Below are 22,810 nucleotides of genomic sequence, written 5' to 3' on the forward strand. Positions count from 1 at the left end.
CACGATTTAAGGTCTGTTCATACCTAGTCAGCACGTACCGACTTCAGCAGGTATCCGGCCGTACGAAAAGTATTCTTTGGTACATTTTGTATGGGTATATTCATACCAACCGTCACGTTTACGCCACGGCAGGCTTACAGCAGTACCCGACATTTCCTGTTCATACCTTACAGCAACATCCGTCAACGTATCGTATCCGTTTTTTTGGCCATCGTGGAAATATACACGCGAATTACGTGCCATGAGTCTGCCGCTTTGCTGTTTTGGACCAATTATCGATAGTGACAGTTCACAGCTGTTCAATCTTTCGACATGGTTTTGGCGCAAATATTTAAAAAAAAAAATTTTTTACGGAAATATTTAAAAAAAAATTAAATTTTTTACGGAAATATTTAAAAAAAATTTGTCCATCATCCACAAGCTCCTTATACAGTGTCCAAAACTCTCCTTCGGTTTTTCTATTTTTTAACATGGGATGCACATCAAAACGCCTCCGTGCTTTTTTATTGCCTTCTTGAGCTTCTTCTTCCAACAATAACGCGATTATACATAATTTTTCGTTCGATAAACGCCGAAACATTTTTGCTGACGCGTAGCTACGAATGCACGTGTATGCATTCATATTGTAAGTACTTGACAATACGACGTAAGCAATATTGCGCCGTATCATCATGGCCTGCAATGTATAAGTAAGCCGATTTTGCCTTGCACTCGGCCAAAGTGCTGTGAACGTGACGTGACCGCGACGTGTAGGTAGATATGAATAGAAATGTAATAAAATGACATATTTGAAACGGAGTCGTGCAGTGCTGAAGCCGTGCAGTGCTGTTAAGTATGAACAGACCTTTATACTGGTCTTCCTTTTGGCGCATGCAAAATACATGGCGCATGCACAGTTTCTCTCAGTAGGTAGGTAGGTACCGCTGCGTCGTAGGGAAAAAAAACCTTTTTTTTCCCAACTTCCCCGCTAGTTAAACCCCCCGTACCCTTCAGTTAGTGAAGACAAGGTCTCCGACCGAAATCACACGTCAGGGCCCATCTATGTGTATTATATATCTATGATTCTGACCGTTATCGTATACTCGTCGCATTGGAGCGATCTGTAATGACGAGTGTACATTGGATTCTAATAAATAAATAAATAATTGTATGACCTTTGACTAGGTTCTTTGAATTTCTACTGTACACATTTTCAGCAGATATAAAATTGAGGGGTTGTCGCAGAGTTGGGGTTTCTGAGCGGCATGTGCCTCGGTAACATATTCACATGCAATGCCCTTGGAAATCCCAAAAATGTGGGCAAACAACAATCGTCCACGCACACGACGTCGGCGCCGATGTATTAAACAACAAAAAGAACAATCAAAACGCAAAAAAGATGTTGCAAAACTTTGCACGCAACATTGTGTATACAAAAGCCTAATCTGCTCTCCGGTCTGAGTCTGTCGGCCCCCCCGAGGGCGCACGATCAGACTACATCAAGCAGACGTGACCGGCGCGCGAGTGGTGCTGACTGTTCCGGTGCACAAGATGTGAATGATTTTATTGTTATTGTTTCTGTTATTAATTGTATTTGATCCACGACCGGAATATTGTACGGCTTTTGTATGTGCAATGTTGATGTCGCAACTGACTGTCTAGACGGGCCTCTACTGTTTGATATTTTTGTACGCATATTTTGATTATGTAAAATGTGTTATATATAAGTTTATAATAATACTGTAATAAACAATGATTTGAATCATCAAACGTCAATACATTTATGGGATTTGAACTCTACTAAAATCTATCATAAAGCATGAAAAGTAAATATATGTACATAATTAATTATATTATATAAGCATTTTTTTGTTTTTCTTTTGTTTAATAAAGGATTTGTTTTATATTTTGAATAATAAATATAACTGATTGGTTTAATTTCATTAACTAATCATTTTGTAGTATCGTTATTGTAAGATTAATTTGGATCCAAAGAATACACAACTATTGATTCAAATAAGAGAAAGTAATTGACTTGGGCTATAGTAGTTAATCTTTTAGATAGAGAACTAATGTATTATAATTTTGGGCATACAAGGCTCTCACTGATTTTATTTTACATCTGAAATACAAAACTTTTTGTTATACAGACTATAGATTAATTAATCATTCTGATATCCTTCTTTATATAAATAATCCATTTATTAAGCATTTTTACCAACATTCATATAATTTTTGCATTAATAGCACTGAACAACAAAAAAATCACGTTTTTTACTTACCAGAGCGGAGACTTATCAATCTTTACTGTTTTTGAGCTCTTTTTCCTATTATGCTGTAGATTAACATTAGAATAATATAATACTATGATTACTAACCAAATTAAATTAAATTGTAAAATAGAAAATGATCAGTAGATCAGTAGCTATTAAAATAGATATAAGATGTATTGTGAACATAATTTCGTAATAATAAAAACCATTTAAAAATGAAAAATCATATCAATCTTTACTAAGCTTGACCCACTAAATTCGAATATGGCAATATTTTTTGTTGGCTTGCTATATGAGCGTTTAAAAAAATGTGCAAACTATAAAGATTTTTGCAGTCTTCAATTCAAAATCTAGTAATGCTGTGCCAAAAGTGAGCATTGGAATCAATAGTAGATGTTTTTTCTTTTCAAAATTTATCAATTATTCAAAAAAAATCATTACAATAATGAGTAAAAGTATGTATATTATGCAACTATCGATTTAAATAAAATATATTCTAATTACAAGAAAAAAAATAGGAGAATGGAGTTTATATTTAAATATATGTATGTATCTATATAATTTAAATTGGGTTGACTTTTGTTGATTTCATGTAAACGTCTATATTTAATTTTTGATTTGTGGTTTGTTGTGAATAAATGATATAAAAATTCAATCTTTTAAAACATATAAAACATGCAGCACCTCTAAAAATATTTTCTACGAGCCGTCACTGTTCTTATAAACAGAAACTTAATTCGACATAATCAAAAATAAATTCCCATTTATGTTTGTCTGTACATAGATTACACACATTGAAAATCAAATGTAACATATTATATTATAAACATGTAATAATAATTTGTTTTTGAACATGTTTTCTATAAGCAATAGCAATAGCAATAGCCCAACAAATAAAATATTATAAAATAGATAATGGTCACTATGTATTAGATCAGACTTAAGACGCATTGTGAACATACCATATGAACAATAAAACGATTTTAAAAATCAAATATTGTAAATTATTACAAATACCATTTATTCTCCAAGACAGAATCCATAATTTGACCAATACACATACATAATATGACATTGAAGATCTTTTAAGAAAAAAGTTTGTATATATAACACGATATTAAAATTTCAAACTGAGATTACTACTGCATATGGATTTATCATCAAACGAATAATATAACTGAGATTTCAATTCATTGTATCAGGTGTCAGTTAGTGACCTTTAGGTAAGTTTATGGTTTCCTCCCCGCGAGTGGGTGAATTGGCTGACCGTTCTCGTTAAGAGCCCTGAGGCTACCGATAGTCGATGGAAACAAAAGAAAGCCAAATAAAAATATTCGTACTACAATACAAGTATAATCTTGCAACGATAAATGCGAAAACAATTATAAATCTTATATGAACAATTCAATTGCATAAGACTTACCTTTCGTTGCATTATATTGGGCTGACTCCTGCCGAAGACGGATCTTCTATTGAATGTGGTCTCCATCGTACACTAAATACTGTTTTTTATTACAGAATAATTAATAATACTGAAAGCACATATGTATATTAAACAATTGAATATATTGAATCGTCATACTATCAACTATTAAGACAACTGTTCGCGATAAGACTCCCCAAACACTACTGCTCAATATTATAAACTGTAAATGTAACAATAATTATATTATGGACCATTTATGAATTCTTAACTCATCATACAAAAGAAAATATTTAGTGACATATTAAAAATTAAATTAAAGCTTATCTTCATATACATACATACCTATATACAAATATAGCATGAAGCCTTAACAGGTAAACCCCAAATGCGCCTTCCTGGTCCACATAATTATTACATAGATACATGTAAATCTAAACAATATCTGTATTCTATGGTCAGATATTACAAACACCGTATGAATACGATAAATAACGATGAATTACTTTCATGTAACAATACGATTTTTTTATATTCGATAAACCACCACAGAGACATCTATGGTGAGCAATATGGCGAAACCTAAGATATAACAATAACTTAAGGTTTGCAACAGATAATTGGGAAGGAAACGCCAATTTTTACAGGTACCGTTTCAATGAAAATCAGAAAAATTGGCAAATTCTGATAAGAAACGATCGACCTCGACAAACCAAGGTCTGGCCAACAACGAGACTTAGCGGGAATCGAACTCGTAACATCAAGTAGGAAATAATTCAACATTCACCACTAGACCAACGCTGCTGGTAATATGAAATCAAACATGAGGGTTTCTCTTATGTTGTTTTTTTTTTACTTTACTTTCAGTTACATAATAAAACCTATTTAATGATTAATGAATGGTAAATTAGGATCAAACCCAATAATAAAACAAAAACCAATACTATTTAACTTAGATTTAAGTTAAAATCAACATTTATTTACTTAATTAAAACAAACATATATAGTCAAATACATATACATTTATAGTAAAATATAATTTTAAAAAAATTTGCTTGATAACAGATTATTCCCAATTCTCGCTTACTTCGAAAACTCCTTTCGATTTCTTCCCTTTTTTTGACTTTTTAACAATATCTGTTATGACAATTTCATCCACCGATGGTTGACTCAATTTTTTTTCTTTTTTTTTCTTTCGCTTCTCACTTTTAAAAGGCTCATCTTTTTGCACATCCTCGTCTGAAAGTAATCAATAACCTATCATTAGTATCAGATAACTAATAAAACAGGTCAAAAAATTAGAAACCTAAAAGAAAAATAGATACCTGACTTGTTCTTGACCGGCTCAGATGAATCATTATCAGATCTTTCACTGTAAACAAAACATAAATTTTAATAAGTAAATTAAAAATATTCAAATTTTAAGAACATTAACACAATGAATAGGCCTCTGTAAGTTATAAAGTTAATAATAACACGAAAACCATGTGAACTTAATAAGAGGTAAGTAAAAAGGACAACAAATTATCCTACACTTAATAATACATACATACATAAATCAGTCTTTAAATTTTATTCAACATAAAAATAGCCGGTCTGTGAGGAAAACTTTGATGAAATTGAATGCATTTTCAACAAGAGTTTTTGATTAATTTTACTGATGAATTTTAAGAGCAACTCATATACTAACTAAAGGATGGCTACACGCAGTTTCTTTTTATATAATGTTCAAAGCAAGGGACGAAAAAATACTGGTTTTTCTAAGAAATTAACAATAGTGAACCATTTTTCAAGTCTTATAATAAATTTCCTAAGGAGGGTTTCAAAACAAAGGAAATTTAATTTAATGTATATATGAAAATCTAATTACTTTTCGGTAAATAAATGATGACCTTAAAAAAGTGCAAAAAGTGCAAAGCGCTTGAAGGAAAGTCTTTAGACGAATACCATATTAATAACACGCTTGGATGGATTTAAATGTTACGATTTAATTAACCCCAACCAAAAGAATGAATAGAAGCGTTAAAAGAACCCTCACCATAAAAAAAGGTCAGTTAATGAGCATTAAATCACTCGACCCCGAACCAGACCTTGCTTTCTACTTGGATCGGCGTTGAAAGCGCTGTAAACTCAAACGTCACAGCGAACAAGCGAAGGGGTTGACAATACAGAAAGGTCAACCAAGGGGTTAGCCAACTAATTAGCATCGAGGAGTCGGCCAATTAAGAACAGCGAGACGGTGGACAAACCGCGAATAATTCAACGAGGCAGTTCAGGATAGACGGTGGTTTATAATTTCCCTCGATTAAAACGGTGGAGTGGACCCTCCGAGAGGAGTCACGTCCAATCGACACAAAGGGAAGCCGGCGAAGATAGACGTCGTAAATCTGTGGAGCACACGACCGGCCATGCGTCATTTCGCTCCTTGTAATTGACGTCGATGTTTGCCGATGATGATGGAGCTCAAGGGGGGAGCGCATCCATGAATCGCGATGAGGATAATATCGCATTGTATACGTAAGTAAATGATTACACGATCTGGTGACTCTTTGATCCAATGCTAAAGCTGAGTAACGGAAAAGGATGGAGAAGAAAAATCAAATTCAGGGGTCGCAACGAAAGGGACCGCAAATTAATATGGAATCATCTGAATTGACATTGTAGTCGCTCGAACTTATAATATTACATATGTAGGAGCAGGAATTAAATATGTACATACGTGCACATTTAATACATATTAACCAGGCCCAGATCCAAGAGGGGGGGGGGGCAAGCTGAGCATTTGCCCGGAGCGGCAGATCTGGGAGGGCGGCAAAAATTTGTGTAAAGAAAAAAATATATAAAACATAAACGTGGCGTACATTTTCAACACACCGCAAGTAATTAAAAGTCAGGCGATCCTTCGGTGACATAATTTTTAAAAGACGATCATCAATAAATAATGTAATTGATAAACAATAGAGAACAATCAAAAGAAAAATACTGACGTCAAATTTTTATTAGGATCGTTTAATTAGAAATTATTAGCAAAAATAGGTTGGGCATATCGCGGACACATAAATAGAAAAGACTAGTCAAATAAATTTTAGAAATTGCAATTTACCAAAAAATTATGTTAATACATTTTGGTCATATTGTATGGGGATAATTTATTTTTTCTGATATCATATTCATTCTGATTTTTTACTTGGTTAGGTTTTTACTCTTTTAAAAATAAAATATTCCTTTTAAAAAAAACCGTGTTTTAAAATATATATATAAAGGACGGCAAAAATATTTATTGCCCAGGGCGGCGAAAAAGCTGGATCGGGTCCTAATATCAACTAAATTGATGCGAACTTATATCACCAGTGCGGGTCGTTAGATAAAAGTAAGATTATTTTACTTGCATATGTATTTGATAGAGAAATGCGTACATGTAAATTGATCGGACTAAGATCTGTTCATACCTATCCAGCACGACCCGTATCCTGCAGGTGTCCTGCAAGTGCGGATAGTATTCTTTGGTACATTATATGGACGTATTCATACTCCATGCGCGTCCATATAGAATGTACCAAAGAATACTATCCGCACGTGCATGACACCTGCAGGATACGGGTCGTGCTGGATAGGTATGAACAGACCTTTAAACGTCTAATGTCGTTGTGTCCCGAAATTTTTGCGACGATGGTTCCTGAAACAATCGTATTCGCGAATACTACCTACACTAATTAGCATATATTTAGGAGTGGGGAAGTTGTCAAAAACTAACCGAAATAACGTGGCTTTATTTATAGGCGATCTTTTCCTGAACAGATTCAGGCTAAAGACAAACTGAAAAAAAATCAAATCGTACGATATTTAATTGTAATACCGCACTTATTTCTTATTTGTGAAAATTTTTCAGCAGGGAGAATAATCTGGACTAATTGGGCATTGTCGAATCTGAAGCTTTCAATTTTACACTGGCTACGTCCACACTACCGATATCTACACCCGATATTTTCGAATTTTCCATATCCAGTTCCCATATTGCAACCTGTAGTTGCTATTTAGGAAATTGTTATGGAAAAATGCGTAAATATCGGTAGTATGGACGTAGCCACTGAACGTGTCAACGTTGTGAGTATAATAATCTGTTACGACCAAAAACATTGGTATGGATCCAATTCTAGCTGTTGCAATGGTAGCAATGAGGACGTATGAGTACGTATGAGCATCGTATAATGCAACGTTTGTATGCGTGGGAGGATGCACGAGGACCATCATTGGTATGCATTGCGTCGAGCGCGGACGGCAACTATGAAATCAATTAAGAATATGAACATTAATGGATGCTAACTGAAACCCTAAACGCATAAAGCAAAACCGCCATGTCAAAGAAACAGCGCGGGCGGGCCGCCACTCAGGGCTGCCACCTTAAATCAGGGGCTCTTCACCTTGGGTCGTGAAATATTTTCAGCAAAAACATCGTTGAGATAAATTTAATATCATACGCGTTTCAAATGAACAAACCAACAAACATATCTCAGTTATAAGCGTATAATGCTAACAACCGAGGGTCATCGGTTTGAGCCCTGATCCGAAGTTGCTGGCCAGACTGTTCAGCCCAGAGAAATGTTACATTAATAGAAGTGGCTTTTGGCGTCATATTGTTGTCAAGTGACGATTGTCCACAGACAATCCTAAATAATTTTAGCATCAGTCGTATTTGATGCTTGGTGCTCGACGTATGTCCGATTACGGTCTACCTCACGGCACCGAAAGTGAAAAGGTCGAAAAAGCAAATATCGGAGGGCAAAGATCGAAAGATCAAAAAAAGGGTGCATGGTAAACGGTACTATGTACATATATATATAATATATATCAGTGGCATGCGGTGAAATTATCTATTTTTGTCATACAGCCTTGTTTAATGTGTGCGCGCAGGATACGGGAGGAAAAGCCTGTTCCTCTTGTTCCTGTTGTATCCTGCTCGCGCAAATTAAGTGAGGATGTACGACGGGGGAGAGAGACTTTTACCGCACGAACCGTTTTTCATATGTATGCATGATAAACGAATATTTTCGAATTTTTCACGGTCACCGGTCCGATTAATAGTGACAGGCCGAGTAATATCGAAAACAATTATTTATTCGTAAGGGCCATTCTATTATTATTAAATTTTTCTGGTTCTACTAAATTAAATTTCATGTGACTCCAGATCGATCGTTTCCTATCAAAGTTTGTCAATTTATCTGATACTTCTCACCCACATATCCCGCTTCCTGTCCTTCATATATGTATGTATGTATATATATTTTAATGCCATTTTTTATTGTAATTATTATAAAATTATATACATATATGATACTTCTTTAAATTGGCCAGGAAGGCGCTTTGAGTTTGCCTATTAGGTCTCCTTGGTATTATTTTTTAAATAAAATAGCATCGAAATCTAATGATAAACAACGTTAAAGTTAACGTATATTTGTATATATTATCCTTAGTTGGGTCGCCAAAATTTCAAGTTATTAAGTAAACCTAATTTAAACATTAGTTCGAACACTACATCTTCAACTGTGGTCAAGGATTGACCAAACAACGCCCATATAACTTTAAAATACTAGTGGGAGGGGGGCAAAAGATCTTGCCTCTGCCCCCAAAATCAAACGAAAATTAAAACACCAAGTTTTTCCACAAAACCACGACTGAAGTATGTAATTCAAGACAAGATTTATATCCCAGGTTCGGTATTTTTTACATATCATAATATAATAATATATAATATCATATTGAACCAAACAAACTTGTATGATCGATTGAGTTAATAGAGTATAATCTTGTAAGATATTAGAAACGTTTAAATAGAAATAATAGCCTGCACCAATTAGGATTTATGTATATTACATATATGTGGGATTGGTATGAATGAGAATATTTTAAGTTGGCAGGCCCAGGCTTTGCGCGTCACTCGCTGGTCGAGCCCGAAGCGAAGACATTAAACGAGTTGCGTAAAGACTTTGACTTTGAATATCCTTCCGCACACATTCATGGATCCCATATATATGTACAATATTTAAATGATACAAATTATATTTATTATTGCTGCAGTGATATTAGAAGATGCGAGAGCGCTTAAAAAAGTTGATTGATCTTTTCAGTATCTACAGACTAATATGAATAGCCAGGAATAATATAAAAAATCAAAATAGGATACAGAAAATCAGATAAAATCCTATCACGAAGAGTAATTGTGATGACCCTGTGCATTAATTCGCATGCAGGAAACCATCACAGAATGATAAAGACCGCCACAAGCAGTCTTTTAAGTAACGTCATGAGTATTACTGGCTAGGGATATTTTTCGTTCGTTTATGAAATCTGATCTGCACGAATTGGTTAATAAATAACGTAACGATTGAAACCACGCCTAGTTGCATTAATGCTGCTGTTAAAATTATATTCATCGCCGATGAACGAAGAATACAAAGATATAACAAGTTGCAAACATGTAACCAGTCGTACGTGCCCACATTATTTGTATACACGATTACATTTCAGCTAAACATATGTACATATAATATACCTGAGTTTCCTTTTAACGCCACCTTTTCGTTCGGAAGACGAGTCATGCGATTTATGCAGTTGAACTGTATCATTTCTTGGGTTGATTTCAGCTTTTGGAGTAGCTTGGTTCATTGAAACATCATTTGACTGTAAATATACCAGGATTAAAATGTGTTGAAATTTTAGAATGACACAGAAAATAAATCTAATTTACCGTTTTATTCACATCGATTCCTTTAGACTCCCAGTATGGTGTCACCTTATAGTGTATCTGGGGTTTACAGAGAGATGATGTAACGAATGCAGCTTGACTGTGTTGTTTCAAAGACACATAAGCCGATATATCATCGATGAATGCAATGAAACCGACTCCGCCTGAAATTAAAAATGGAAATTAAGATTCATAACAACAAAAAGCATACAATTCAAATACATATATAAAAATTGCATGAAAAGTAATTACCGTACGGTTCAAATAAATCTGTGACGTCACTCCGAACCCAAGACTTGGGGAATTTAACATGAAAAACGTGGTCACGTGATGGTTTTGCTGCAACAAACGAACATTATTCATTAATTTAATCGATTGATTCTCTAAAACACGAGATGAAATATGTGGACACATACGATCTGAACCGTCAATGTAGATACATGGCGATGCTTGGAAAGAAGTTTTGTATAAAAATAGCTTATTTAAAAAAGGTTTCAGCAGTTTGGATCTGGCACAGAGTTTGTCATTGTCGATTCCGGTCACATCGAAAGGATTCTTCCTTTTCAAATAATCGAATATAGATACCAAACTGGCGCCGGTAATGAAAGCATCATATCCAGCCATATGGAACTCTTTCTTTTCAATTGGGTATCCAGTCAAGTTTCCTCTCTGTTCAATTTCTATAATGCAAAATTATAATTTAACTTATATAATAATAAATGAGGCATATATAAACGTACATGTTTTTATTATTTTTTTACCAATTTTAGGAGGTTTGAAAGGATCTTGAGATGTTGTCTCAAACATACTCGATAAGTCGACAGAAAGAAATAATTCCTTAAATGTATTTGTTTTCACCATAAACATAGTATCCAATAAACTGAAATAAAAAAATTCTATAAATATTGTTTATCTTTTGATATTTAGAAAAAATAACATAAAATGAGGCATAAATTACCTTGAGAATATGTGTGAGGTTAGTGACTTAAAATCACCGTAGACATCAGGTAACGGATGAAAGAAGTCATGTATTGTATGCAATACATCTAATATCATACAATGTCCTACAACTAATTTACCCTAAAATTTTGGAAATTAAAATATAAACATATTTATGTATGTATTATTTATTTACACCAAAATTTTTAAATAAGTGATTCGGGTACGTACATAAATTGTAGTAAAATAATTAGAATCCCTAATCCATACACAATATAAACCCTGCATATTATACTTACAGAACTACTGATTTTTCTCGCTAATAAAGAAAATCCTACAGCAGCTTCCAATTCTTCCCATTCTTTCGCATGACTTTCTTCGAGTTTTTTAACTATTTCTTCTTCGCTTGTTCTACGGGTTACGACTAAATTCCTATTGAGGAAATAATAATTATTAGACTAATTTAAGAATATAGAACTAAATGATACAATTTTTTATTGTTACCTTTTTTCGTTGCTCACTAATTTAGTTTCTACTAATATAGATTTGTCAAAATTTGCTTTCAGTTCTTGATAAATTATTTTACGCTGAAAAGCATTCAAACGCTCTATTACAACATCTTCCATCTGATCATCTTCTAAAAATTTCTTAACTCGTTCACTGAAAATATAATTAACATTCACAAGCTAGAAAACATCTCAATAATAATAAAATTAGTAAATCATAAAATTACCAGATTTCATTAACTTGTAGTTGAAAACTTTCCGGGATAGAAATGGAGTTTTTCAAAATACTACTATCGTTTGACGTAAGTTTTGTTTCCTTTTCTACTTGTTGTTTGTCTTGAATACGGTCTCTTAATCTTGCCTCTTCAATTGTGTCAACATAAGATATGCCTAAATAGTTAAAATAAATTACAAATGTAACAAAAAAATTATACTCAATAAAGGATAGGATAGAATAATTACCATCGTAAAATAATTTGTTAAAATCGAATTTGTGCTTTGATAAGAAGTCAATGCTCGAACTTTGACACGAAAATACTTTATCGGGAGCAGATTTCAATTGGGGTCTCGGAAACAAGAAGAAAGTGAAGTCAGAATGTTTGTATGACTGACTTTTGGCATCCCAACGAAATGTTGACAGTCCAAATTGAATCAAAAGAAAATCTTTTGAGCTGGTTTTGAAATGTTGATAGCATTCAGCTGGTGTATCAAACGTGTTGATGGCATTGGTAGACGATAAACCGGTGAATTCACCATCAATACTTAAGAAATCTGAAGCATCTATAGCTGCTTCAATCTCAGGTAGAAGTTCGAAGAAATCTATTAACACATTCATTGTTATTAACATATATTACTGTAAAACTTATTCTAAGCTACGTATACAAATATGTACATGTTTACAAAACCGTTTCTAGGCAGTTATTTGGAACTGCTTATTAGTTCTACTTGGGTGGATGAAAATGGGGAAAAACCTTTTAAAAGGACTTTTAAATTACAAAATTTGATGACCCTAAGTCGAAACTGTGGCCATGCATAGCAGACAAACTTTCATATGAATAGATAACTTGCAGGAATAATTGGATCTCTCCACCACACATGTTGGTATATCTAGGTCAATAACAAAGATCCAAAATACGCAGCATGTAATATACATATATATGACATTACTCGCTGCATTTCCTGCATATTCGTGTACATACACGTCGATAACACATTTGAAACAGCACTGACTATTAACTTATCGTAAAACTCAAATTGATTATATCTCTTAAAATTTGAAATTCGAGCTGAATAAAAACCATCGCACTCGAGACATGCATTTTGTCAAAATAATACCACTCATCATCCTCATACTTCCTCAAATTCAAATTATATCAAAATGAATGTGTGTATGTTTGTCCGTCATATACAGTTCTCAACTTAGAGCAACCAAATGTTGTATATTATCACATGGTACTGTAATTTTGTAGACCATTTATGGAAGAAATTGGAAGCCTTTGAAATTTTAAAAGTTTTGCTAAGGATTAAATTGTTTATTTTTGTTCTTTATATTTTTATATGGGACCAATCGTGCATATCTACATTTTGAACGCGTGTTTACATCAAACAATATAACCTCTAACACAGTTTTTAAAAACTATAACATACGAGCAGATACAAACGTTGAATTTGCTTCATACATGATATACACTTCAAATCGTCAACATCAAGAAGATTTATGTACTCACTATGTCTTGTAACATCCATTTTGGCGCGTCAACAAACCACCTGAAACTTGACAGCCAAGGCCAGTGAACGCACCCGCGCGGTACAATAATTGATCGTAAGCCACATTCGAACAACCATAACAGAATCTTGTCAAAACGACCAAATTAATTAACTTGTTAAATTTTACTACCCTTAATCCCAGTAACCTATAGACACGCCTTTTCACATGCATGCAATTTATCATGGGGGAAATATTATAGTTGATCTCACAAGTGATTTTACTATTGTTAATCAATTAATTAATCCATTCTTCATGATTGATTCTTCAACAGCCGTATCAATTGTACGCCCAGCGCGTCGGCTGGGCGTCTAAGCGGTTAACCTTTTGCCCGCAGCAATAAATATAGCGAACAAGCCCTGTACGCGGCGGCACCTTTTACGCGAATTTGGCAATCGAGTTTTCGACCTTAAATACAGATTTTAATATTTACTAAAGTAACCAGATATGTTAATTAACACATAAAGTATTATTTTAAACAATAAAATACATAATATATCTCGTAGTTTTGGCTTAATTGTCAAATAATCATTCTTCATACATTTGACACGTATCGTCTCAATTGTATGAAGACGTGACGTCACATAAACGAGGTTTCAGTATGGTTCCACAAAAACTAATTTTGACTGGTATATACATATTCATTTTAAGCAAATTGAATAGCATTCAACTCACAGTAATATATTCAACCAATTTTGAACCTTAAAACAGTTGAAATAGGCGCGTATAAGCCTATTTTAACTCACAGTAATATATTCAACCAATTTTGAACCTTAAAACAGTTGAAATAGGCGCATATAAGCCTCAAAATCCCGTGCAAAGTTCAGATATTCCATGGAAGACAGCTGCGCTACAGATTTGTCGTTTTCACAATAATCTAGTTAAATAACCATAGAAGTAGAATGCATAGAATGGTCATTTTTAACAAAAGTATCCTCTAAAAGCGAGCCATCGAAGAGAGAAATGGAAAGTGAGAAGAGAGACAGAAGAGAGAGAGACAAAGTTTAGCAAACAATGAACAAACTCTTTGTTTTTCTAGCAACATTTTTGGAGGCTGAGAGCGATTCTATGCATTCTACTTCTATGTAAATAACATAACATTCGTTAATGATTTTTAGATAATTGCATTGTCTTGTATCATAGTTGGTCGTATTTTTTAGTCTTAAAGTTGGTCAGTCATATTTTGACGTGTGACATATTTGAGGTTATCTTTTGCACCTCAATGCCGTCAGATACATAATTATATTTATGTATCGATTAATTCGTTTAGATTTTTCTATTAAAAGAATTAAAAAATTAGGATATTTTTTCAATGAATTTAGTGGTCAGGCAAATTTAAAAGTAGATAAACCAAAAATGGCAAGTTTAACAGGTTCAGCTGTACTACGAGTGTTGGGTTCTGGTTGTGCTGGATCACCGAAAGTCGTTTATCTTTTTACTGATCATTGCAGGTAAGATATAATGCTCACATCAAATTTCTCACATTAAAACTAGATCTAACTAAGTTTTGATTTTTTTTTCAGATATTTGTTCAACTGTGGGGAAGGCACTCAAAGACTGGCACATGAACACAAAATGAAAATCGCTCGTTTAGAACACATATTTATAACGTCTGCCGATTGGAATTGTATGGGGGGTCTTCCTGGTGTTTCTCTCACGATGCAAGAAATAGGAGCTAAACATGTTAACTTACACGGTCCTCCTGGAGTGGTACTTGTGAATTCACATTTATAATCAAAATTCTTCAAATCGTTCATTGTAAATAGAATTTATTTTTTTTCAGAATGAACTTTTTACAGCTATGCAAAAATTTGTCGTATTGAACAGTATGAATATTTCTATGGCAAATTGTGATAAAGATACTAATTTCGAAGACAAAACAATGTTTGTTAAATACATCCCAATTAGAAGGTTTTAACATGGTTGTTTTCTAATAAATTTTTACTGTTGAATATATTTTTATCTAATCTATTTTAAATTAAATTTCAGAAACGATATCCCCGAGTCGATGATGAAGGATTTAAAAACTTGTGAAAAAAGTGCGCAAATTGAAAATGATTCTGACTATTATGGGCATGAAAGTGTGTATATTATTATATATTTTATAAATACTGTGTATTCTATGTAAAAATAATTAAACGAATCGATCATTTCTAGGTAGTAGTAAAAGACAATCAAAAGAAGATGAATTAAAAAGATTACTTGAACTTCCCAAAAAAGATTATTTCATTACAATGGCTTATATTTGTAGACTTCGAGTAATATATTTATTAATTCACAAAATTAATAAAACAAAATAGCCTTCCTATAACAAAATAAATGTAATTTTATGTATATGCAGGATCGTTTTGGCACTCTTGATTTACAAAAATGTGTGAGCAAAGGTGTGAAACCTGGACCAATGTTAGGCTTATTAAAAAGTGGCCAAAATGTAACCTTGCCTGACGGAACCGTCATCAATGCGAATGATGTCAAAACACCTGATGAGCCTGGAGCACTTTTTATAGGTTTGGTAATCAAGACTCTCTGAACTTAACAACCATTAAACACGTCAATAAATATACATTTTGTATTCTTTCAGTCATAGACATACCCAGTGTTGAATATCTAGACAACCTATTAGAATCTGAAGATTTTAAAATGCATCAAGAGAAGACATTAACTAACCCTAAAGATATTCCAGATGTCATTGTGCACTTTACACCAGATGACATTTTAAAAACTGAAAAGTTTGTTTTCGTTGATTTTAATACAGCAGTATTTAAGATGTAATGATTAATTTAATTTATTTCTGTAGATATCAGTCCTTTATGGATTCATTTTCTGCTTCAACCAATCATTTGCTTATCAATGAAGGGAATGAGTGCTTTAATTCTATAGCCATTCAACGTGTGCAAGAAAAATTGCATTTATTAGATGACGAAATGTTTCCATGTGTGAACTATTTCGGTGAAACTGACTGTCAAGAAAGTATTAAAAGAATTCAATTAAATACTACTAATGATAGTGATATTGAACAGGTATAGTGTAATTATTTTATTATTACATTTTTACATAGTGAAAACTTCTTCATTCCTATACATATCTAGAAACGTTCCAGATATTTCCTGTGGCTCATATTAACCTATATTATAATATATTATACATATATCTTCTTGTGTGCAATTTAAGTAACATCCTTGATACATTTGTCTAATTAAATTTATAATATACGTACATGAAAAACATAAATTTTTTTTTAAATGTAATGTAAATGCATATTATTGGGCATAGGACTCTTTTTTTTACAGAACTGTATACAATATGTTCTTAAATTTTATTTTTAGCAATCTACTATTCAAAGCGATAATTCTAAAATTACTGCGGCTACTAGAGATAATTATATTCGTGCAAAAACTTTAACCACATATTTTTTAAAACCAAAACGTGGATTAGAGAGGTAAATAGTAAAAAAAAAATACCACAAGGACTACATGCATACATATATTCTTCATTTAAATATGTATATATATTATAGGTCATATGATGTAAAAGTGAACCGATCCGAGTATATCGCTGAAGCTCATGCCAGCATAGGTTTTACAGAATCACTGAAAGAATTTCATACTACAGTAGCTAATTTGAAACAAAATATGAAAAGTGAAAAGTATCCTATGATCGTATTCTTCGGTACTGGTTCTTGTATTCCGAACAAAACTCGGAACACAAGTGGAATGATGTTACACATAGAGTGAGAATATTTTATTTTGACACGTATGTACATATAAATTAAAATCATTTATTTTATAACAATAATGATGTTTTCAGTGAAAAAAATTGTATACTACTCGATTGCGGTGAAGGCACTTATGGCCAAATGTTGCGATTTTATGGTAAAAACGAAATTGACAATATTCTACGAGATATGAAAGCTGTATATATATCTCACTTGCACGCTGATCATCACATAGGTATTATTATTATATACATCTATCGATTTAATATTACCTTCTGTGTATGGTCTCGGTATATGTACATATATATTTTCATTTTTGTAAAAATCTATTATTGGACTCGGGTGTTACATATATTATTTATTTACTTTTTGTGTTTTTTATACCTATCTCTGTACATCCTGTCTGTTGATTTTTCAATTAATAAAATAAAAATAAAATAAAATATATACATGTGTTTTATATTATTTTTAGGTTTGATAAGCATTATTCAAGGTAGAAAAAAAGCTTTAGATAGATTACGCGAAAATGGACAGCTGGATACGAAACAGGAAAATTTATTTTTACTAGCTCCCAAACAAATAATGACTTGGCTTCATTTATATGACAAGCGCTTCGAGGACATTTCTAGTGATTTCCAACTTTTAGCCAATTCGTTGTTTATTCGTAATCATGACAAGGTTTTTGACGATGAGTTATTTAAAACTGAAATGATTAATAGCTTCCTAAACCAAACTTCATTGCGAGATTTGGAAACATGTATTGTAAAGCATTGTCCTAATGCATTCGGAGTATCTTTTATAACAAGCAATGGGAAAAAGATAACTTATTCAGGCGATACGATGCCATGTGAACGTTTAATTAAAATGGGTAAATAAAAATTGTGTAGACTATTTGAATCTATAATTAGCAATGAATAATTTGTTTATCGTGAATAGGAATGAATTCTGATATATTGATTCATGAGGCGACCATGGAAGACGAATTGGACTATGAGGCTGTTAAGAAGATGCATTCCACCACAGGACAAGCTGTTGAAGTTGGACAGAAGATGAATACAAAGTTTACAATACTTACACATTTCAGTCAACGGTATGCACGAGTCCCTCGACTTTCATCGGATATAGAGAAATCTCTCTATGTTAACAATGTCGGAATTGCCTTCGATAATATGCGGGTAAAATGTCAAAATCTCTTAGCTTACATTTAAAAAGTTTCTTTTAAATTTATGATTTATTCCAATTTTAGTTGACTTATGATAGTTTGGGCGTCTTACCGTACATGTATTCGCCATTGAAACTCATGTTTGCCGAGCATTGCGAAGAAATAGAAGCAAGAGTATGTATATTCAGATTAGTATTGAAATATTTACTTATTACTGTGCAATAATATTTAAAATTTGCATCGTATTTTTAGGCAGCTAAAAGAGCAATGAAAAGAAGTTACAGTCCTGTTGACAGAGTAAAAGAAAAGCCTCTTTCGAAACCTTTAAAAATGAAAAATAAATCTTGAAATCCAGAGTAATATGTATAGACTTTTGTATTGAAATTTGTTGTTAACGAAAACAGAATAATAAAAACCATTTGCACAAGTCTATTAGATTTATTATTATTTTTAAATGAACTTAGTCCTACAAAAAGTATCCAACCATTGATTTTTAAATATCTTTCATATACCAAATTTGAAAAGTTCTATACTTTAACATTGTACCTATACTAAAAATTCACTACATAAAGTCATCAAAATATTATTCAGTATGTTGGAACCTTTTCGTAGAATATTTTTAAACAAAAATGTGTATACTATTTGAATATAAATGTGTGATGTTATTTAAATATGTACCACATATTCCATTGTTCATATATTTAAAAGAAATCGGGCTCGTATTAACTAAATAATACGTAAATATATTTTTATGATTTTCCAAACAATTACAGTATAAATGTTTAATGAAAATTAAAGAATCGTCTTCAGAAATTCCAATTTATTCAGATAGATTATACAACTGTTTTAAACCATATAATTTCTCCATACATGATACGGGAAAGCACTTACTCGTTACAAAGTTGTTGGTAAAAACATTAAAATGAAAATGAGCCTTGCATATACGTTATATACTATAAATGAAAAATAAAAACAAGTTGTATGATTAATTATCCTTGGCCGGGGGTTCTTTATCCTTGTCTTTGTCTTTTGAGTCTTTCGAGACATCTTTATTTTTCAAAGTTGTAACGACATTGCGAATTGTCTCACTCTGTGGATCCACACCAGGCAATCCCTCCAATATGCTCTGCAAGAAGGCCGAATCATTGATGAGAGCATCGGTTTCTTCTACGACATCCATCATGTTCTCATCGGTCGACGGTTCCTGCTGCATGCTCATCTGCATAGCGAGAGCGATTTGCTCCTCCTCGGTCAGTTCCATGGCTTCGCGTCCCAATGACATCGCTAGAGCCCGACCGGCTGCTCCGCTCTCCCTATCTGGCGCAGCGCTATCCCTTTCACCCTGCTGCCGACGAGACTCTTCCTCCTGGCGTTGACGCTGCTCCTCCATGGAGACCCTAAGAGCCAAAGCCAACTCGGGATCTTCATTAGGATCGACCCCAAATTCGAATTGGGCCATACCGGAGCCAGACGGTGCACCATCTCCTCCGACGACCGGACTAGAGATGAGCGCTTCGGACAATACAACACAACCTCCAGCAGGCACAGCGACTAGATGACTTCCTCCAGTGGCGCTATCTTTACCATTGAGAGCATTGACGAATGCGGATAGGGGGGCGCTGTTATCAGCATCTTCCCCAAATGAGACAACGTCCACATTAACCTTCTCCTTTTTGAGGCGCTTGGCTAGCTTGATGAGTTCTTTTTCATCGGCGTGTACGGGTGATCCCACGAAGATTACGATGCGCATCTTGTGATTTTTTCCTTGCCTATGTTTGAGAGCCAAGTGAGCTATGCGTACGCCGGTGAGTAAATCAATCGTACCCTGAGGTTGAAGACGATGCAATTTAGCGAGCACGCGGCCCACATCTCCTGTGAGAGCTGCTAGTACTTGAGTTCCAGCTAGAGTCAGAAGACCCACATTGTTCTCGGGGTTGGCCCTCGCCTTGGAGTGGCACACAACGGAGACCGCTTCTTGCTGAGCCTGGAGTCTCGTTGGTACGAAATCTCCGTTGCGCATGTAGTCGCTGTTGTCCACGCAGATCATAGTGCTCTCCAGCACCATCTTGGCTGTCTTCTGTGAAGTTTTCACCAACGGATTAAACTAACGCAAATATGCCTGTCACCCTTCGACTGACAGCGCTATTCACTATGGCCGATCACCTCTCTGTTGGCCGAAACACACTTATTTTCACCTATGAAGCAATCACCCAAATTCTATTGTGCAATTCATTTGCATTTTTGTGGGTTTTTTTTTAATCGCATAAACGTTTCTTTTAAAATATGGTATTTATTTTAAACTATAAAAAATTACACTCAGTCATTGAATGCACCTTAATACATTATAGTTATGCCAATTCACTGTAAAATAATATATTACGATTAAAATCGTATGCCCTTCTCACATTGGTTGAGAAGTGATAAAAGGCTGCCATTAGAAACGTGTAAACGATTCGCACCAAAAATCAGCGTTGGGACGACGTTTTTTGCACAAAAAATGGTTCGCCATTGTCAACCATGATTTTTGCTCTCTGCTTTGTAAACTAATGGAGCGGGCTATTGCTATTTTACAAGCGGTAAGCGGACTACTAGTCATATGTGAACCAGTCACAGGACAACCGGTCGCTCTAGATCGGTCACACGTGAATACCCGTCACACTAAAACTTGTCACAACCTAAAATCGGTCACGAGAAAACTGGTTGACCGATTTTAGGGTGTGCCCAGTTTTAGTGTGACAGGTGATCACGTGTGACCGGTTCACATTTGACTAGTAATCACCGAACCTTTACAAGCATCTAGCCAACCCAGAAGACTATTCGCACACCGTGGCCGGCGTGGGCCAAGCGTTTTTATCGTGGTCGACTCGAATGAAGTTCACTTTATATACATATTTCATAGGATTTCCATCTTTTAAAGAGAACATGTTCTTTTTTGGACAGAAATATGCTTTTTGTATTTCGCGGATCTTAAATATATTTTTTTAACAAAAACCCAGTGCCAACAAAGATATTTGGTACGGCTTCACTACTAATCCTTTTGATTAAACCAATGGTAATGGTGGCAAAGAACGCAAATACTGGTAAAAATTTCTCTAGTGCCATAATTGAGGAAGGGAGAAGTCTAATACGTTTGTATGGACAAGGCGCTGGGGGTTCAGCCCTCTTAAAGCTCGAAATAAGTTTTTTTTTACGCAATTTTTTTAATTTCAAAAAACCAGTGTTCCTTCAAAAATTCAATATTTGTTCAGCGTTTTGTAGTTTGCGAAGCCCCATCTTGAGATTCAAAATAAGTAGTTTTGTTCTTCTCAGTTGGCAACCCTAATATTTCATATTTATACAAACCTATCATTGTTTCATTCGCTGCATACTTACCAAAATCTTATATTTGTTACTTACACACATTGGGTAATTAGAATAAATGTCATATTTTGATATATAGCTCCGCATTTGAACAATTCAGACTTCAGTGTTTGTGAGTCCACGTCGATCGTTTCGTATCAGAGTTAGCCAATTTTATCTGATCATTGTTGAAATGGTTCCTTAAAATTGGCAAAAAAAAATTCCTATCTGTCGTCATAAATCTTCTGTAATATGTACAAGTCTAAAATACATAGATGTGTCAATGAATTAATTCTTTAATTAATTGTTAATTTCGTGTTCTTCAGCTTCTCGAAATATGTATAGTGATTTATGTAATAAAAATGCTGCATTGTTTGTAATTACTTGTCCAGGACGGCGCATTGGGATCTTCCTGGTATATCTTTATTTTAAATTTATCTATGTAAAATAAAAATTCAAATCAATTTCTCTATATTTTGACAATCCTCTATTTGGATAAATTTTGGGGGCCACTTTATTATCACCCCACAGACAAATAAAATAGTAACATTTACACGCTAATAATATATTAACAATGAAATCATCTGCCAAAATATAGAAGTTTAAGCAACAATTTATTCTGAAGAATAAAGTGCGTATTACAGATTGACAAGGGATGATACCATTAGCCATTCGATAGATTTTGTCGATCCAAATACTAAAAATAAATATATCTGTTTTCGTTTGTGTTATTTGCTTTATTTAATATTTTACTAACAAAACAATTTTCGGTTTCCTTTTAAAATTCATTTTTAATTTATATTTTTATTTACTTTTTAATTGGGTACAAGATTATGTAAATGTTGTTTATTTATATTGTGTAATTTATTAATGAGATTGGAACATTTTTTTTTGAAAACAGGATTTGCGTTCAATAAATTAATAAAATCGTTCAGCTGTATGTATGTACATATGGTTCTTATGTGTG

General features: G+C 33.6%; 5 protein-coding genes across 5 annotated transcripts in view; 2 read left to right on the top strand and 3 right to left on the bottom strand.

Moving 5' to 3' along the window:
* Window positions 1–3,782, bottom strand: part of LOC143921295 (protein cortex-like) — a 201,751-nt gene extending 197,969 nt beyond the window's left edge. Inside the window, exon 1 of the mRNA XM_077444541.1 lies at window positions 3,676–3,782. Coding sequence (XP_077300667.1) covers window positions 3,676–3,741 — 66 coding nt within the window. The 5' untranslated portion in view covers window positions 3,742–3,782. The remainder of the gene's footprint in view (window positions 1–3,675) is intronic.
* Window positions 1–22,810, top strand: part of LOC143920789 (uncharacterized) — a 228,593-nt gene that overhangs the window by 200,271 nt on the left and 5,512 nt on the right. The gene's annotated exons all lie outside the window — the stretch shown is intronic.
* LOC143920790 (poly(A)-specific ribonuclease PARN-like) lies at window positions 4,616–13,697 on the bottom strand. Its single transcript, XM_077443746.1, has 13 exons — window positions 13,590–13,697; window positions 12,325–12,681; window positions 12,090–12,252; window positions 11,861–12,016; window positions 11,656–11,788; window positions 11,376–11,497; window positions 11,179–11,297; window positions 10,834–11,097; window positions 10,670–10,756; window positions 10,421–10,581; window positions 10,226–10,353; window positions 5,001–5,047; window positions 4,616–4,914 (listed from the first exon to the last, which is right to left on the bottom strand). Exons 1-13 carry the CDS (start codon window positions 13,606–13,608, stop codon window positions 4,742–4,744), a joined length of 1,929 nt encoding a protein of 642 aa, XP_077299872.1. The 5' UTR covers window positions 13,609–13,697; the 3' UTR covers window positions 4,616–4,741.
* Window positions 14,764–18,944, top strand: RNaseZ (ribonuclease Z). Its single transcript, XM_077444611.1, has 15 exons — window positions 14,764–15,078; window positions 15,151–15,337; window positions 15,411–15,538; window positions 15,617–15,708; window positions 15,785–15,885; window positions 15,969–16,134; window positions 16,209–16,356; window positions 16,425–16,647; window positions 16,954–17,066; window positions 17,145–17,357; window positions 17,435–17,577; window positions 17,815–18,210; window positions 18,279–18,517; window positions 18,589–18,678; window positions 18,757–18,944. The coding sequence occupies exons 1-15, from the start codon at window positions 14,876–14,878 to the stop codon at window positions 18,850–18,852; spliced, it is 2,538 nt and encodes an 845-aa protein (XP_077300737.1). The 5' UTR covers window positions 14,764–14,875; the 3' UTR covers window positions 18,853–18,944.
* On the bottom strand, window positions 18,932–20,702 carry Rpn10 (regulatory particle non-ATPase 10). The gene has a single exon (XM_077444612.1). The coding sequence runs from the start codon at window positions 20,567–20,569 to the stop codon at window positions 19,490–19,492; it is 1,080 nt and encodes a 359-aa protein (XP_077300738.1). The 5' UTR covers window positions 20,570–20,702; the 3' UTR covers window positions 18,932–19,489.

The sequence above is a fragment of the Arctopsyche grandis genome, chromosome 13 (assembly GCF_051622035.1).
Source record: "Arctopsyche grandis isolate Sample6627 chromosome 13, ASM5162203v2, whole genome shotgun sequence".
In the NCBI taxonomy this organism is placed as follows: domain Eukaryota; kingdom Metazoa; phylum Arthropoda; class Insecta; order Trichoptera; family Hydropsychidae; genus Arctopsyche; species Arctopsyche grandis.